This window comes from Triticum urartu, chromosome 6A, assembly GCF_056163025.1.
Source record: "Triticum urartu cultivar PI428250 chromosome 6A, HENAU_Tu73, whole genome shotgun sequence".
NCBI lineage: Eukaryota > Viridiplantae > Streptophyta > Magnoliopsida > Poales > Poaceae > Triticum > Triticum urartu.
In genome coordinates this window covers 78,117,758-78,135,944 of record NC_141878.1, presented here as the reverse complement: position 1 = coordinate 78,135,944, position 18,187 = coordinate 78,117,758, and the positions used below count along the sequence as shown (strand labels likewise).

The following is an 18,187-nucleotide window of genomic DNA, read 5'->3' as shown; positions in this document are numbered from 1 at the left end:
AGACGGTGAAAAAATAAGAGGGAGGGGAGGGGGGCGGGAGCAAAAACCCTAACCCTAGCAGGCCGCGCCTCTCCCCCAAGCTTGGCCGTCCCGTCTCTTCTCGGGCATAAACCTCAGCCGACGGCGGCTAGGACGCGGAGACCCACCAACCAAGCTATCTGATGGCCGGAAAGAAGCGGCCCCCGACGGCGCTGGCGGAGCTCGGCCCCGCCGCGTCGGACTCCTCGCAGGACGAGGCCGCGGCGAGGGCGGCGTGCCCGGCGGGGGAGGTGCCGGCGAAGAAGAAGAAGAAGCTGGCCATGGAGGTCAGGAAGCAGCGCAAGCAGCTCGACAAGGACCGCCACCGCCAGTCCGCGGAGAAGGCCGCCGCCGCCCCCAAGCCGCAGCCCGCGCCCGCGGCCGCGGCGGACGAGGAGGTCATGCCGGTGGTGCCGGTCTCGGTGCCAGCGCCCGCGCCCGCTCCGGTGGTGGCGGGGCCGGGGCTCCACATGAATGTCTTCAAGGACCTGGCGTCGCCCGAGGCCTCGCTGAGGGAGGCCGCGGCCGAGGCGCTTGTGGCCGAGCTCCGGGACGTGCAGAGGGCGTACGAGAAGGAGAAGGCCGCGCGGGAGGAGGGGGAGGAGGAAGAGGCGGGGGAGCGCGACGGCCCTTCGCAGATGGAGGCCGAGAAGGAGGATGGGCTGGATAACTGCGCTCCCGCCGTGCGGTATGCCATCCGGCGGCTCATCCGCGGCATCTCTTCCTCTAGAGAGGTCAGGAATGCTGTCCTGAGTCTAGGACAGAACCTACGTTCTGTGATGTAATGGGATGATTAAACTGTGGCGCCACACTTAAATTAATTGCTATATGCTCGGGGTTCTTATTTGCAGTTTGCAAGGCAAGGATTCGCGTTGGGTCTCGCGGCTGTGCTCCAATCAATTAAAGCCGTCAGCGTCGAAGCTGTTATGAAGTTGATACCTACTTTGCTGGAATATTCAGCCTCCATGAAAGGACCGGTAACTTGCGTTATGATTAGTTGCACATTTCTCATGTCTGACTGTACTGTCAGCTTAACTCTCCAATGTTCGTTCCGTTGTAGGAAGCTAAGGACAATCTTTTGGGGCGCCTGTTTGGATTTGGATCACTTGCAAGGTCTGGAAGGGTTTTAGGACAGTGGAAACGTGATAAATCTTCTCCTATTCTCAGGGATTTTGTTACAGAGGTTGTGCAACTTGGAAATAAGAAACGATATCTCACCGAGCCTGCGGTTGCATTGATTCTGGATTTAACCAGGAAGGTACATACCTTAGGCTCATGCTTAACAATTTTTATAACATGCAATGCTCTAATCTTCTACTCCCCCCGTTCGGAATTACTTGTCACAAAAATGGATGTATCTACAACTAAAATACATCTAGATACATTCATTTCTTGGACGAGTAATTCCGAACGGAGGGAGTATTAGAACTAGACAAATATCATGCATGCTATGGAAGGTTTCTTGTGTTCGTTGAAAGGTGAAACAGCATCAGTGCAGCCCATGGCAGTCTATGCTATTTGCTGGTGGACATCGAGAACATATTTTTCCTGCTAGAATTTGATAAATATGTAAAATAAATAAATTAACTCAACAAATGTCGGCAACATAAAAAAACTGGTGTTACTGTGGTGCAGCAATTTCAATCCTTGATTGCATCACCATCTGATCTTTCAGTCTGCTTATATTTGTACAACAAATCTGTGACCATAGCCTCTGCCCTGATTTACATGAGGTTGTTGTATCACATGGTTGACAAGACATCCTAAAAATAAGTAACCTTAATTCTGAGTCTGATAGTGAGTTGGACTAGGTGTTTGTGTCAAGTATAAAGTACTAAGATGCTAAGCAGTCAAGTAACTACCAGCCAAAACAAGCTAACATGAATATTTATTTCTTACCAGTTTGTGTGTTTTTAGAACCCCAGAGAAGTGTGCTAGTCTTTTCTGCTGTAGTGTACTTACCTCCCTTGCTTGTTTTTTTTTCATGTGGTTGTTTTTATTGATGGCTCCTTGAAGAAGGAAATACATTGGTTTTAAGCATTAATTAACCAAATTTGGCAGTTCATTTGGTTTGAAACCTGTATTATTTTAGTGTAGAGGCTTGAATGGATGTTCTTCTGCTAAATAGTCTCATCAATATACATCTGTATCCTTATCACAAATATGCCATCATTTTTGGCTTTTGCCTTTGGTTATTATTAAGCCTTCTGACGAGCTATTATCCCCCACCCCCACCCAATCTAGCTGTAAATCAGGGGGCAAATGCAAAAACCAGTAACTCTGGTGTCATTTTTTTAGATAAGCATCCAAAGACGGAAATTACAACGTTTTTTTTACAAATAAGGGCACCATTATGAACCCAGCATTGCAGTATTGGCTATGCGCATATGGCTGCTGGGACTATACTAGTATGATTTTTTGCAATTGCACATTCTATTTCCATTTGTGGTAAAATGGAATTAAAGAACAAAACTAATATTTGTACATTTGCCATCTGTGAATGGTTCCCATATGTGATCGCTTGGTTGATTTGTTTCTTTGTAACTTCTCTGTGTGTTGCAGCTGCCAGATGAAGCTATATTCTCTGAGGTTCTAGATACCCCTTGTGTACAAGATTGGTTCAACAGAGCTGCTAATGTTGGAGATCCAGATGCGCTCTTCCTGGCTTTGAAGTTCCAAGAAAGAACTAATGTTCAGAGGGAGATATTTGGGAAGCTTCTGCCATATCCATTCAGTCTTGACAATTTTTTCACAGAAGAGCATCTTCTATCCCTTGCTGCTTGTTTTAAGGTAATTTTGAGCAATTTTAAGTTTCAGGAGGAACTTCCAAAAAAGTTTTAACATCCTATGGTCTATCTGAAATAATCAGTGTATGTTCTTATGTTCTTGAAATGTTGTATATTTTGTGGTATTTGCTGGTTGATCCTTTAATTGTTCTGCTGTAATCTTATGCAGGAATCTGCATTTTGTCTTCCACGCATTCATAGTATATGGCATGTTATCACGGACATGCTCATCCGTGAGGAAGCTTCTCAGAGTGATAACAATACGAGTTCTAGCAAAAAGCACAAAAAGAGTAAGAAAGGCAGTTCCTCCGAGGATTCAAAAAAGAACCTACGCAATTTCTGTGAGGTTATTATTGAAAGATCATTGCTGCTCTCATCTCACGACCGGAAGCATCTTGCATTTAATATAATTATTGATCTCCTACCAAGACTATCTCCATCATCTATTCAAGTAATTCTGTCCAGCAAAGTTGTTCTTGGATTGATGGACATTCTGTCTAATGCTTCATCGTGGTTGTACAATGCCGGTCAACATTTTCTGAAAGAATTAGTCAGTTTAGTAAGCAATGACAATGATCGTTGTGTTGCTGTTATCATCAACTTGCAGAAGTATAGCTTTGGAAGATTTGACAGCCTGACAAAAACAAAAACTGTTAAAGGGTTGATCGCCAAGATCCAGAATGGTCAAGATTGTTTGCATCTTGTGCAAAATTTGATGGCACTCTTTGTGGATGAAGGTTCTGTTGCAGATGAACCATCTGATCAAAGTCAGACAACTGATGAGAATTCAGAGGTTGGCTCAATTGAAGATAAGGAACTTGTTGGCGAAGGGAACGCTGACCTTCTGAAGAGTTGGGTGGTGAATACAATTCCATTTGTCTTGAAAAATCTAAAGCTTACATCTAAAGGAAGTTCGCTGACAGATTCTGAGATGATCAAGTGTATTGAAGAAAAATTTCAGGTGCAGACTGAGATACTAAAATTCTTTGCAGTCCAAGGTCTGTTCTCAGCCTCTTTAGGAACTGAGGTGACGTCATTTGAGTTGCAAGAGAAGTTCAAATGGCCAAAGGCAGCTATATCAACATCGCTTCGTAATGAATGCATTGAACAACTTCAGTTATTACTAGAAGATGCACAAAAGGACGAGGCTTTGCATGTTAGCGGGGTTAAGTCTAATGACTTAGGCTTCTACTTCATGCGTTTCATTAACACTGTGTGCAATATTCCTTCAGTTTCACTGTTCAGAACCTTGAGCAGTAATGATGATAATGCATTCAAGAAAACACTGGCTACGGAATCTGCACTTTTCCAGGAGGTTTGTGACCCACTTGGCTTATATGCTCTAGATTATGTTTTATTGGTCTGCAAAGATGATGTACTCCTTCCGTTCCTAAATATAAGTCTTTTTAGAGATTTCAATATAGACTACATACGGATGTATATAGACATATTTTAGAGTGTAGATTCACTCATTTTGCTCCGTATGTAGTCCACATTGGAATCTCTAAAAAGACTTGTATTAGGGAGCAGAGGGAGTAGTGAGCATGTTCTTTTTTGAGGTGTACACATGCCCTACTTGGTTGTGCATATACTCCCTCCGTCCTTTAAAGAGTGTACTTTCAACTTTGTTGGAAAGTCAAACTTTTTTATGTTTGACCGCATTTCTACAATAATACACTAACATTTATGCCATCAAATTAGTAGCATTAGATTCATTATAAAATATATTTTCATCATATACCTATTTGATTTCACAAACATTGATATATTTTTTCACAAACTCGGTCAAACTTTGAGAAAGTTTGACCCTCCAACAAAGTTGGAAGTACACTCTTTAAAGGACGGAGGGAGTATGTTGGTGTGTGTGTGAAATATTGCTATAACAAATGCAGCATTATATTATTATTATCATCTGTAGATGTTGAGGGCATAAGAGAAGGCTACATTTTTACCACTGTAGCTGCCCTTATGTTGAACTTGTGCCATTAGAGCATTGCATGAATACTTTCTGACAATATGATAGCCTGTGACCAAAGAGAAGTGCATTTCTTTCTTCTTTTGTTTTGGATATCCTTCTTTTGTTTTGAATTATCATTGATGTTCCTTCATACATATTCTTGTTGGGTCTTTATCTGATATCTGTGGTTTCTTTCTGCGTGATCAGGAAAGAAAAATTGGCACTGGATTGGATTCAACTAAAATGCATGTGATACGTTATCTCCTTATTCAGTTACTGCTGCAAGTTCTGCTCCATCCGGAGGAGTTCTGGGAGGCTGCAATTGATGTGATTATATGTTGCAAGAAAACATTTCCTTCCATTGCTCAGTGTGACAATTCCAGTGCGCTGGAATCTGTTGAGGGTGGTACAGAGGAGTCTGATGAGGATGGGTCAGAGGAGCCTAATGAGGATGGGTCATTAGAGTCTATTGATGTACTTGTGCAGACTTTTCTCTCTGTTTTGCCTCATGTATCTGGCCCTGTGTGTTTTGCCATTGAACAGGCAAGTATTCATAGCAGTTGGCACTTCTACAATTTTGAAAAATCTAAAGTGATGATACTAAGAAATAAGTGGAGTGCATTCATCTTAATCATTTGTGCGTCTCAGTCAATGTAATATATTTGCATCGTCATTCCTAAACATGAAATATACATTTTCCATATCTGTATCAGTCGAAATGGAAGCAGACAATATGCTCGTCTCACCTTTAAAAAAAAATCTTGGCATATACCTCTGTACATTAATTTGAACTGCAAAAACGTCTTACATTAGTGTACAGAGGGAGTATTTTATTGCCTTAACTAACTACGTCTTCTCTTTGAAACAACAGGTTTTCCGTGTGTTCAGTGACGAGATTACAGAAACAGGGCTTCTTGATATGCTGAGAGTTGTAAAGATAGATTTGAAAGGCTCTCGTCGTCAAACAGATAGCGACGATGACGAAGATGAGGCTCGTGTTGATATCGAAGATGATGATGGAATGGAAGATGCGGATGTTGGGAATGTTGATGATGCCACAGATGAAATGGAAGATGATTCAGCTGACGAAGTAGACGAGGATCAGGATGATTTGGAAGAGACAGTCGACAATAAGGCAACAGATGGAGATGATGCAGAAGCTACCAAAGGTGGGGAAGATTCAGATGATTCAGATGGTATGGACGACGATGCTATGTTCCGTATTGATCCTTATATTGCGAGGATTTTCAAGGAGCGCAACAACCTTCCTGGTAGTGAAACTCAGCAATCTCAACTTATGCGATTTAAGCTTCGTGTGCTTACTTTACTGGAGATATATCTTCAGAGGAATCCAGGTATATGCCCACTCATTTATTTTTGTTGTCTATATGTTGTGTATCAGGTAAAATGACACTTGTAATTGTGTAGATCAATAGTTTTCGGGTTTGCCATTCCGATGAAAGACATAGAGAATCCTATTTTATTGTGGTGACATTTTCTGTAGCTTGCACTTTCTAGTTAGATAGCTATTTGAGGACAAAACTATAATTGCTTTTTTATCTGTTAAAATATAGTAACATGCAGAACTTTGACCATCTAATGTTTAACAGTATCAGAGGTGTTTGTTTTCTTCTCTTTTGCTTATCTTAATGTGTTCTTGTATCAATTGTTTTCTTCCATGTGATCTACCTATGTTATGCAATTTTTTTCTTGTAACCATCTGTCTCCCAACTTTGCAGGAAAAAAACTGGTGCTGGAGGTATATGCTTTCTTAATGCAAGCTTTTGTGAAATCACATAGCGCCGATGGCAATGAGCAGTTCAGGCAACGTATTGGTGGTATATTGCAGAAAAGGATATTCAAAGCAAAAGAATGTCCAAAAGGCTTTGATGTTGAACTCAGTAGACTTGAAAGTTTGCTGCAGAAGGCTCTGCATCTGGCATCACGGTCACGATACAAACCAGTTGCTTCTGCGGCCCAAAATGCCACGTTTTGGATTCTAAAGATTATCAATTCCAAGGGTTGTTCCAAGCAGGAACTTGCAAGTGTGGTCGATAAGTTCCAGTACATGCTGAATGACTACTTCAGCAACAAGAAATCACGGCTGAAGATTGGTTTTGTGAAGGAGGCTGTCCGCAGGAACCCCTGGGTAGGACGGGAGCTTTTCGGCTTTGCTCTACAGAAGATCGGCAGCACGAAGGCTGAATACCGAAGGGTTCAAACTTTGGAGCTGGTGGACTCCATATTGAAATCCTGGGTCGGCGACGACGTCTCGAGCGCATCAAAGGTTTTGAAGAAGCATATGGCTCTGCTGTGCGAGCTGATGCAGGAAATCCTCACAAAGATGCCCGAAAACAAGTCGCGTCGCCAGGAGGTCCGTAGATTCTGCACGCGGGCTCTGCAAACCGTGACGAGGCTCAATCTGAAAGAGAAGTTTCAGAAGAAGCTAAGCTCGGAAGCGTACACCCTGTGTGAGGCACAGCTGGGAGCTGCATTTGTTCCCTTCCGACAGTGATGCGTGTTAATCCATTTCGGAAGACGGTGAAAGGCACCAGAAATGACTTTGGGCTGAATTAATTTTGCTTGTAATATCAGCTCCTTAGGTTCGATTAAATTAAACTCTGTTTTTCTTTCGTGACGATACCTGAAACAGACAAGCTAGCTGTCAGCAATATTGAACAGTATGAGGATGTACGACAGTTGTCTGAGCGCCTGCATATGTTGCTGAGATTAGATTTACCGATTGCTTGCCAAGTTCGTTCAATTGCTGGTATTAGTTCGTAAATTACCCTCTGACAAACTGGTGAGCTTGTGGCTTGCTTGCAGGGCTTCAGAGAATGCATCCAAGCCGCAATGACGGTGGCTGGATCAGCACTGTTCTCTCCTGCGTTTATAGTGGTAATTGTCTTACTTTTACTCGTAAAAATTACACCGGACAAACTGCGTAGCGATCAAGGCCTAGAAAAATGGAATATGTGTTGAAACTCTATGTAATGAGAAGCAATACATTGTGGTACCGATCCTTTTTTCCCAAGAAAGACGATAACACTCAGAGAGTGTCGTTTTGACACACAGGAGTGCGCGCTTCTGGTTTTAAAGTGTGTTTTAATGTATTTTGAAATGTCAAAAATTTCCAAACAAAAATTTGGCGTGTACATCTCGATATTATACATGCTCACAAAGTCTCGTGAAAAAACCGACAAGTTATGTGTTGTGTATGAAAAAAACAAAATCCGATGTTAGAAAGTGCTTTTCACAAGACATTTTTTTTGTCTTTTTACACAAGCCTTAAAAAATATCGGTTTTTTTTCGAAACTTGACGTGCACACATATAATGTTGAGATGTATGTGCCAATTTTTTGTTTGAATTTTTTTTCACACTTCGAAATATTTTTTCCGGTGACAGGAGCACACACTTCCATGTGCCAAAGCGAATTTATGATAGCACACACCCCTCCGTTCCTAAATATAAAACCTAGGTCACACGAGTTCAGATATGGGATGTGGGCCAGCAGAATGGCCGCTTCGACTAGCCACGGTGGAGAGTAATATACACATATTCATAGACTATGTGTGGTGTTATACAAAACTTCATTCATTAGGTTATAGACTCATATTGTATTGATATGTGTGATGTTACTCATAGTAAATTTTTACGAAACAGAGGCAAAAAATTTGCCTCATATCTTTACCTAATAATAAAGCAAATTGGGTTTCAGTCGTCCGTCATGGCATTTTTCAGAAAAGTCCTTGTGTTTTGATGAAATCAACCCGCAGTCCGGATTTAAGTCACACCCGAACAGTTATTTTACAGTTTTCGAAACCCTCCCTAATGTTTTAGGTAATTGATCCGCGGATCATATCTAAGTTAAACAAATGCTTTTTTAAATCATCCATATCTTTTAAACCGTAACTCCGATTTGAACATGTTATATATATAATTTGATTAGAAAAATATGTAGAATATGAATATGAGATTATTTTACCTATTAGGTATTTTAAATATTATTTTGAAATATATTTAAGTCAAACAAATGATTTTCTAAATTATCTGTATCTTTTAAACTGTAACTTCGGTTTGAACATATTATATATGATTTTTTTTTACAAAAATGTGTGGAATCTAAATATGTTGTGAATTTTATCTGTTAAATATTTTTAAAATATTGTTTTGGAAGCAAACTTATAATTTATAGCGCAAGATCCATTTTTCTTTCATACCGGCGGCAATCCGGATTGCATATAAACACCCCACTATAACCATATAGGGAAAAGAAAACATCGATAACTACACATGCATACCTCTGAAAAATGTCACAGGAGAAAACAACATATTTCTCATCACGGGAGTGAGAGAAAGCGAGCGAGAGAGAGAGAGAGGGAGAGAGAGACGCCTTAGGATTAACCATATTCAAACACGTTTTTATTTTATTTTGTGTGAACACCGAGGCCATCGCCGGCGAGGGTGAGAAGGAGAATAAGCGACAACACAAATATGATGCCTCGCAAAAATAAAAAAGATGGTCCTATTTGTGGTCTTGAGTGATGATTGTTGGGTTAAGAGCATGTGTTATGTTTTCTCTCGCGTTGCAACGCACAGGCTCTTTTGCTAGTATTAAATAAAGAGGAGAAATAGTTTGTTACAACACGCACCCATGTTAAGGCATGACAATTATTCTTGCAATAAAAAAGACCCGGGTTTGCCTTGTCGACAATGATGTTGAGCAAAATTTATGGAGGTGCGCTCTTTTGCCTAAACACTTCTGCGTTGCGCTCATTCAAGATGACCCATGACACTAGCATGGTAATCAATGCCTTTGCTTTTCTGTTGGCGGTGCCTTAATACTTCTTTTGTAGTTGCCTCTAGGTTTACCTTAATACTTATTTTATATACGGATGCTTGCAAGAGGGGTTAATCATAAGTGGGATGCTTGTCCAAGTAAGGGAAGTGAAGGAAATATGCCCTAGAGGCAATAATAAAGTTGTTATTTATATTTCCTTATATCATGATAAATGTTTATTATTCATGCTAGAATTGTATTAACCGGAAACTTAGTACACGTGTGAATACATAGACAAACAGAATGTCACTAGTATGCCTCTACTTAACTAGCTCGTTGAATCAATGATGGTTATGTTTCCTAACCATATACATGAGTTGTCATTTGATTAACGGGATCACATCATTAGAGAATGATGTGACTGACTTGACCCATCCGTTAGCTTAGCAGGATGACCATTTAGTTTGTTGCTATTGCTTTCTCCATAACTTATACATGTTCCTATGACTATGAGATCATGCAACTCCCGAATACCGGAGGAACACTTTGTGTGCTACCAAACGTCACAACGTAACTGGTTGATTATAAAGGTGCTCTACAGGTGTCTCCAATGGTGTTTGTTGAGTTGGCATAGATCGAGATTAGGATTTGTCACTCCGATTGCCGGAGAGGTATCTCTGGGCCCTCTCGGTAATGTACATCACTATAAGCCTTGCAAGCAATGTAGCTAATGAGTTAGTTATGGGATGTAGCATTACGGAACGAGTAAAGAGACTTGCCGGTAATGAGATTGAACTAGGTATTGAGATACCGACGATCGAATCACGTGCAAGTAACATACCGATGACAAAGGGAACAACGTATATCGTTATGCGGTTTGACCGATAAAGATCTTCGTAGAATATGTGGGAGCCAATATGAACATCCAGGTTCCGCTATTGGTTATTGACCAGAGACGTGTCTCGGTCATGTCTACATAGTTCTCGAACCCATAGGGTCCGCACGCTTAACGTTCAGTGACGATCGGTATTACGAGTTTATATGTTTTGATGTACCGAAGGTAGTTCGGAGTCTCGGATATGATCACGTACATGAAGAGGAGTCTCGAAATGGTCGAGACATAAAGATAGATATATTGGATGACTATGTTTGGACATCGGAATGGTTCCGGTTGAGTTCGGGCATTAACCGGAGTACCAGGGGTTAGCGGACCCCCCCGGGGAGTATATGGGCCCTAATGGGCTTTAGGAGAGAGAGGGAGGGGCTGCCTAGGGTAGGCCGCGCGCCCCCCAAGGCCTAGTCCGAATTGGACTAGGGGTGAGGGGCGGTGCCCCCTCCTTCCTTCTCTTCTCTCTTCCCTTTCCTTCTCTCCTACTCCTACTACATGGAAGGGGGGAATCCTACTCCCGGTGGGAGTAGGACTCCCTAGGGCGCGCCATAGTAGAGGGCCGGCCCTCCCCCTCCTCCACTCCTTTTTATACGGGGGAGGGGGGCACCCCATAGACACACAAGTTGATCATTGATCTCTTAGCCGTGTGCGGTGCCCCCCTCCACCATAATCCACCTCGGTCATATCGTAGCGGTGCTTAGGCGAAGCCCTGTTCCGGTAGCATCATCATCACCGTCATCACGCCGCCGTGCTGACGAAGCTCTCCCTTGACACTCTGCTGGATCGTGAGTTCGTGGGACGTCACCGAGCCGAACGTGTGCGGATGGCGGAGGTGCCATACTTTCGGTATTAGGATCAGTCGATCGTGAAGACGTATGACTAAATCAACCGCGTTGTCATAACGCTTCCTCTTACGGTCTACGAGGGTACGTGGACAACACTCTCCCCTCTCGTTGCTATGCATCACCATGATCTTGCGTGTGCGTAGGATTTTTTTTGAAATTACCGCGTTCCCCAACAGTGGCATCTGAGCCAGGTCTATGCGTAGATGTTATATGCACGAGTAGAACACAAAGGAGTTGTGGGCGTGGGTATATACATATTGCTTGCCGTCACTAGTTGATTCTTGATTCGGCGGTATTGTTGGATGAAGCGGCCCAGACCGACATTACGCGTATGCTTACGCGAGACTGGTTCCACCAACGTGCTTCACACACATGTGGCTGGTGGGTGTCAGTTTCTCCAACTTTAGTTGAATCGGATTCAATGAATAATGTTCTTTCTGAAGATCAAAAAGCAATCACTATACCGCGTTGTGGTTTTTGATGTGTAGGTAAGAACGGTTCTTGCTCAGCCCGTAGCAGCCACGTAAAACTTGCAACAACAAAGTAGAGGATGTCTAACTTGTTTTTGCAGGGCATGTTGTGATGTGATATGGTCAAGACATGATGCTAAATTTTATTGTATGTGATGATCATGTTTTGTAACACAATTATCAGCAACTAGTAGGAGCCATATGGTTGTCGCTTTATTGTATGAAATGCAATCACCATGTAATTGCTTTACTTTATCACTAAGCGGTAGCGATAGTTGTAGAAGCAATAGTTGGCGAGACGACAACGATGCTTCGATGAAGATCAAGGTGTCAAGCCGGTGAAGATGGTGATCATAACGGTGCTTTGGAGATGGAGATCAAAGGCACAAGATGATGATGGCCATATCATATCACTTATACTGATTGCATGTGATGTTTATCCTTTATGCATCTTATTTTGCTTAGTTCGGCGGTAGCATTATAAGATGACCTCTCACTAAATTTCAAGGTATAAGTGTTCTCCCTGAGTATGCACCGTTGCTACAGTCCGTCGTGCTGAGACACCACGTGATGATCAGGTGTGATAAGCTCTACGTTCACATACAACGGGTGCAAGACAGTTTTGCACACGTAGAATACTCGGGTTAAACTTGATGAGCCTAGCATATGCAGATATGGCCTCGGAACATTGAGACCGAAAGGTCGAGCGTGAATCATATAGTAGATATGATCAACATAGTGATGTTCACCATTGAAAACTACTCCATCCTACGTGATGATCAGACATGGTTTAGTTGATATGGACCACGTGATCACTTAGATGATTAGAGAGATGTCTATCTAAGTGGGATTTCTTAAGTAATTTGATTAATTGAACTTTAATTTATCATGGACTTAGTACCTGATAGTAGTTTGCATGCCTATGTTGTTGTAGATAGATGGCCCGTGCTGTTGTTCCGTTGAATTTTAATGCATTCTAGAGAAAGCTAAGTTGAAAGATGATGGTAGCAACTACACGGACTGGGTCCGTAACTTGAGGATTATCCTCATTGCTGCACAGAAGAATTACGTCCTGGAAGCACCGCTAGGTGACAAACCCGCTGCGGGAGCAACGCCAGATGTTGTGAACACCTGGCAGAGCAAAGCTGATGACTACTCGATAGTTCAGTGTGCCATGCTCTATGGCTTAGAACCGGGACTTCAACGACGTTTTGAACGTCATGGAGCATATGAGATGTTCCAGGAGTTGAAGTTAATATTTCAAGCAAATGTCCGGATTGAGAGATATGAAGTCTCCAATAAGTTCTACAGCTACAAGATGGAGGAGAATAGTTCTGTCAGTGAACATATACTCAGAATGTCTGGGTACCACAACCACTTGACTCAGCTGGGAGTTAATCTTCCTGATGATAGTGTCATTGACAGAGTTCTTCAAGCACTGCCACCAAGCTACAAGAGCTTCACGATGAACTATAATATGCAGGGGATGGATAAGACGATTCCTGAGCTCTTCGCAATGCTAAAAGCCGCGGAGGTAGAAATCAAGAAGGAGCATCAAGTGTTGATGGTCAACAAGACCACCAGTTTCAAGAAAAAGGGTAAAGGGAAGAAAGGGAACTTCAAGAAGAATAGCAAGCCAGTTGCTGCTCAAGTGAAGAAACCCAAGTCTGGACCTAAGCCTGAGACTGAGTGCTTCTACTGCAAAGGGACTGGTCACTGGAAACAGAACTGCCCCAAGTATTTGGCGGAGAAGAAGGATGGCAAAGTGAAAGGTATATTTGATATACATGTTATTGATGTGTACCTTACTAATGCTCGAAGTAGTGCCTGGGTATTTGATACTGGTTCAGTTGCTAACATTTGCAACTCGAAACAGGGGCTACGGATTAAGCGAAGATTGGCTAAGGACAAGGTGACGATGTGCATGGGAAATGGTCCCAAAGTCGATGTGATCGCCGTCAGCACGCTACTTCTACATCTACCTTAGGGATTAGTTTTAGACCTAAATAATTGTTATTTGGTGCCAGCGTTGAGCATGAACATTATATCTGGATCTTGTTTGATGCGAGACGGCTATTCATTTAAATTAGAAAATACTGGTTGTTCTATTTATATGAGTAATATATTTTATGGTCATGCATCCTTGATGAGTGGTCTATTTTTACTATATCTTGATAGTAGTGATACACATGTTCATAGTATTGAAGCCAAAAGATGCAAAGTTGATAATGATAGTGCAACTTATTTCTGGCACTGCCGTTTAGGTCATATTGGTGTAAAGTGCATGAAGAAAGTCCATTCTGATGGACTTCTGGGATCACTTGATTATGAATCACTTGGTACTTGCGAACCATGCCTCATGGGAAAGATGACTAAAACTCCGTTCTTCGGAACAATGGAGCGAGCAACAGAGTTACTGGAAATCATACATACTGATGTATGTGGTCCAATGAACATTGAAGCTCGCGGTGGATATCGTTATTTTCTCACCTTCACAGATGATTTGAGCAGATATGGGTATATCTACTTAATGAAACATAAGTCTGAAACATTTGAAAAGTTCAAAGAATTTCAGAGTGAAGTGGAAAATCATTGTAATAAGAAAATCAAGTTTCTACGATCTGATCGTGGAGGTGAATATTTGAGTTATGAGTTTGGACTTCATTTGAAACAATGCGGAATAGTTTCGCAACCCACGCCACCTGGAACACCACAACGTAATGGTGTGTCCGAACGTCGTAACCACACTTTATTAGATATGGTGCAATCTATGATGTCTCTCACTGATTTACCGCTATCATTTTGGGGTTATGCTTTAGAGACGTCTGCATTCACGTTAAATAGGGCACCATCTAAATCCGTTGAGACGACACCTTATGAACTATGGTTTGGCAAGAAACCCAAGTTGTCGTTTCTTAAAGTTTGGGGCTGCGATGATTATGTGAAAAAGCTTTAACCTGATAATCTCGAACCCAAATCGAAGAAATGTGTCTTCATAGGATACCCAAAGGAGACTGTTGGGTACACCTTCTATCACAGATCCGAAGGCAAGATATTCGTTTCTAAGAATGGATCCTTTCTAGAGAAGGAGTTTATCTCGAAAAAAATGAGTGGGAGGAAATTAGAACTTGATGAGGTAATTGTACCCTCTCCCTTATTGGAAAATAGTTCATCACTGAAATCAGTTCCACTGATTCCTACACCAGTAAGTGAGGAAGCTAATGATGATGATCATGAAACTTCTGATCAAGTTACTACCGGACCTCGTAGGTCAACCAGAGTAAGATCCGCACCAGAGTGGTACAGTAATCATGTTCTGGAAGTCATGTTACTTGACCATGACGAACCTACGAACTATGAGGAAGCGATGATGAGCCCAGCTTTTGCAAAATGGCTTGAGGCCATGAAATCTGAGATGGGATCCATGTATGAGAACAAAGTGTGGACTTTGGTTGACTTGCCCGATGATCGGTAGGCCATAGAGAATAAATGGATCTTCAAGAAGAAGACTGACGCTGACGGTAACACTACAAAAAAAGACACATCCGTGACATTTTGGGCCGAACGAATTTTTTTTCTGTCATACTTATGACACTTCTATGACGATAATTGTGACAAAACCCGGTATCATCATAGATGTGGTGGGCTCCTACTTCTATGACAAAAAATCATGATAGAAAATGGGCTTTTCGTCCTGGGCGGGCCGGACACACAGCTGCATGACATTCTTTGGGCCGTCCGTGACGGAAAAAACCATGGTAGAAACGAGGGCGAGGAAAATATCGGGGTGTTCCCGGTTACGGTGGGTGGTCAGGGCCGAGCGATGCGCGTTTCTCTCATACACGCATGCACGTGGGTGCGAGGCGTTGGGCTCTAACTGAAACCGAGCGATTGCACTGCAGGCTACGCATTACTGAACCCGAGCGATCGATCGATGGCTGTTAACTGAACCTGATCGAGCAATTCCTTCGCTATTGCTGCTAACTGAAGCCGATCGATGCTGCCTCTGGATGAACAATGAGCATTGCTGGGGGGGGGGTTGGATGAATAGTTCCCGGTGGGGGTGGATGAATAGGACCCGGTGGTGTTGCCTCTGGATGAACAGGACCCCGATCGATCGAGCCGGTTGGGGCTGGATGAACAGGACCCCGTGGAGGGCTGGATGAACAGGACCACCCCGTGGAGGCCTGGATGAACAGTAGACGGTGGATGGCTGTATGAACAGTAGCCCGTGGAGGGGTGGTTGAAAGGATCCCGTGGAGAGGGCTGGTTGAACAGTAGCCGGTGGAGTATGATACGTCCATTTTGCATCATGCTTTTATATCGATATTTATTGCATTATGGGCTGTTATTACACAGTATGTCACAATACTTATGCCTATTCTCTCTTATTTTACAAGGTTTACATAAAGAGGGAGAATGCCGGCAGCTGGGATTCTGGGCTGGGAAAGGAGCAAATATTAGAGACCTATTCTGCACAGCTCCAAAAGTCCTGAAACTTCACGAAAGACGTTTTCAGAATATATAAAAAATATTGAGTGCAAGAAGTTCACCAGGGGGCCACACCCTGCCCACGAGGGTGGGGGGCGCGCCCTACCCCCTGGGTGCGCCCCCTACCTCGTGGGCCCCTGGTGGCCCTTCGATGTCCATCTTCTGCTATATGAAGTCTTTCGATGAGAAAAAAATCATAAGCCATCTCCTCGGACGAAACTCCGCCGCCACGAGGCGGAACCTTGGCGGAACCAATCTAGGGCTCTGGCGGAGCTGTTCTGCCAGGGAAACTTCCCTCCGGGAGGGGGAAATCATCGCCATCATCATCACCAATGCTCCTCTCATCGGGAGAGGGCAATCTCCATCAACATCTTCACCAGCACCAGCTCCTCTCAAAACCCTAGTTCATCTCTTGTATCCAATTCTTGTCTCCAAGTCCGGGATTGGTACTAGTAGGTTGCTAGTAGTGTTAATTACTCCTTGTAGTTGATGCTAGTTGGTTTATTTGGTGGAAGATCATATGTTCATATCCTATCTGGATATTAATACCCCTATGATTATGAACATGAATATGCTTTGTGAGTAGTTACGTTTGTTCCTGAGGACATGGGAGAAGTCTTGCTATTAGTAGTCATGTGAATTTGGTATTCGTTCGATATTTTGATAAGATGTATGTTGTCTCTCCTCTAGTGGTGTTATGTGAACGTCGACTACATAACACTTCACCATTATTTGTGCCTAGAGGAAGGCATTGGGAAGTAATAAGTAGATGATGGGTTGTTAGAGTGACAGAAGCTTAAACCCTAGTTTATGCGTTGCTTCGCAAGGGGCTGATTTGGATCCATATGTTTCATGCTATGGTTAGGTTTACCTTAATACTTTTGTTGTAGTTGCAGATGCTTGCAATAGAGGTTAATCATAAGTGGGATGCTTGTCCAAGTAAGGGAAGTACCCAAGCACCGGTCCACCCACATACCAAATTATCAAAGTACCGAACGGGGATCATATGAACGTGATGAAAACTAGCTTGACGATATTCCCATGTGTCCTCGGGAGCGCTTTTCTCTATATAAGAGTTTGTCCAGGCTTGTCCTTTTCTACAAAAAGGATTGGGCCACCTTACTGCACTTTATTTACTTTTGTTACTTGTTGCTGGTTACAAATTATCCTATCACAAAACTATCTGTTACCACTTATTTCAGTATTTGCAGAGAATACCTTGCTGGAAACTGCTTATCATTTCCTTCTGCTCCTCGTTGGGTTCGACATTCTTACTTATCGGAAGGACTATGATAGATCCCCTATACTTGTGGGTCATCAAGACTCTTTTCTGGCGCCGTTGCCGGGGAGTGAAGCGCCTTTGGTAGGTGGAAATTGCTAAGGAAAATTTATATAGTGTGCTGAAATTTACTGTCACTTGTTACTATGGAAAGTAATCCTCTAAGGGGCTTGTTTGGGGTATCTTCACCCCGACCAGTAGAGCAAAGAGTTGCTCCTCAACCTACTGCACCTACTGAAAATGAAAATGTCTGCTTTGAAATTCCTTCGGGTATGATAGAAAAACTGCTAGCTAATCCTTTTGCAGGAGACGGAACAACGCATCCTGATGAGCACCTAATATATGTGGATGAAGTTTGTGGACTATTTAAGCTTGCAGGTGTACCCGGAGATGTTTTTAAGAAGAAGGTCTTCCCTTTATCTTTGAAGGAAGATGCATTGACATGGTATAGGCTATGTGATGATACAGGGTCATGGAACTACAAACGATTGAAATTGGAATTTCATCAGAAGTTTTATCCTATGCATCTTGTTCATCGTGATCGCAATTATATATATAATTTTTGGCCTCGCAAAGGAGAAAACATCGCTCAAGCTTGGGGAGGCTTAAACCAATGTTATATTCATGCCCCAATCATGAGATCTCAAGAGAGATGATTATTCAAAATCTAT

The 18,187-nt window shown here is 42.7% G+C and overlaps 1 protein-coding gene across 1 annotated transcript; it reads left to right on the top strand.

The window, feature by feature from the left end:
• The first annotated feature begins 34 nt into the window (after positions 1–34).
• Positions 35–7,500, top strand: LOC125513033 (DNA polymerase V family). The gene is made up of 8 exons (XM_048678074.2): positions 35–752; positions 870–995; positions 1,079–1,276; positions 2,581–2,808; positions 2,974–4,119; positions 4,969–5,304; positions 5,633–6,116; positions 6,501–7,500. The coding sequence occupies exons 1-8, from the start codon at positions 162–164 to the stop codon at positions 7,274–7,276; spliced, it is 3,885 nt and encodes a 1,294-aa protein (XP_048534031.1). The 5' UTR covers positions 35–161; the 3' UTR covers positions 7,277–7,500.
• The last annotated feature ends 10,687 nt before the right edge of the window (positions 7,501–18,187 follow it).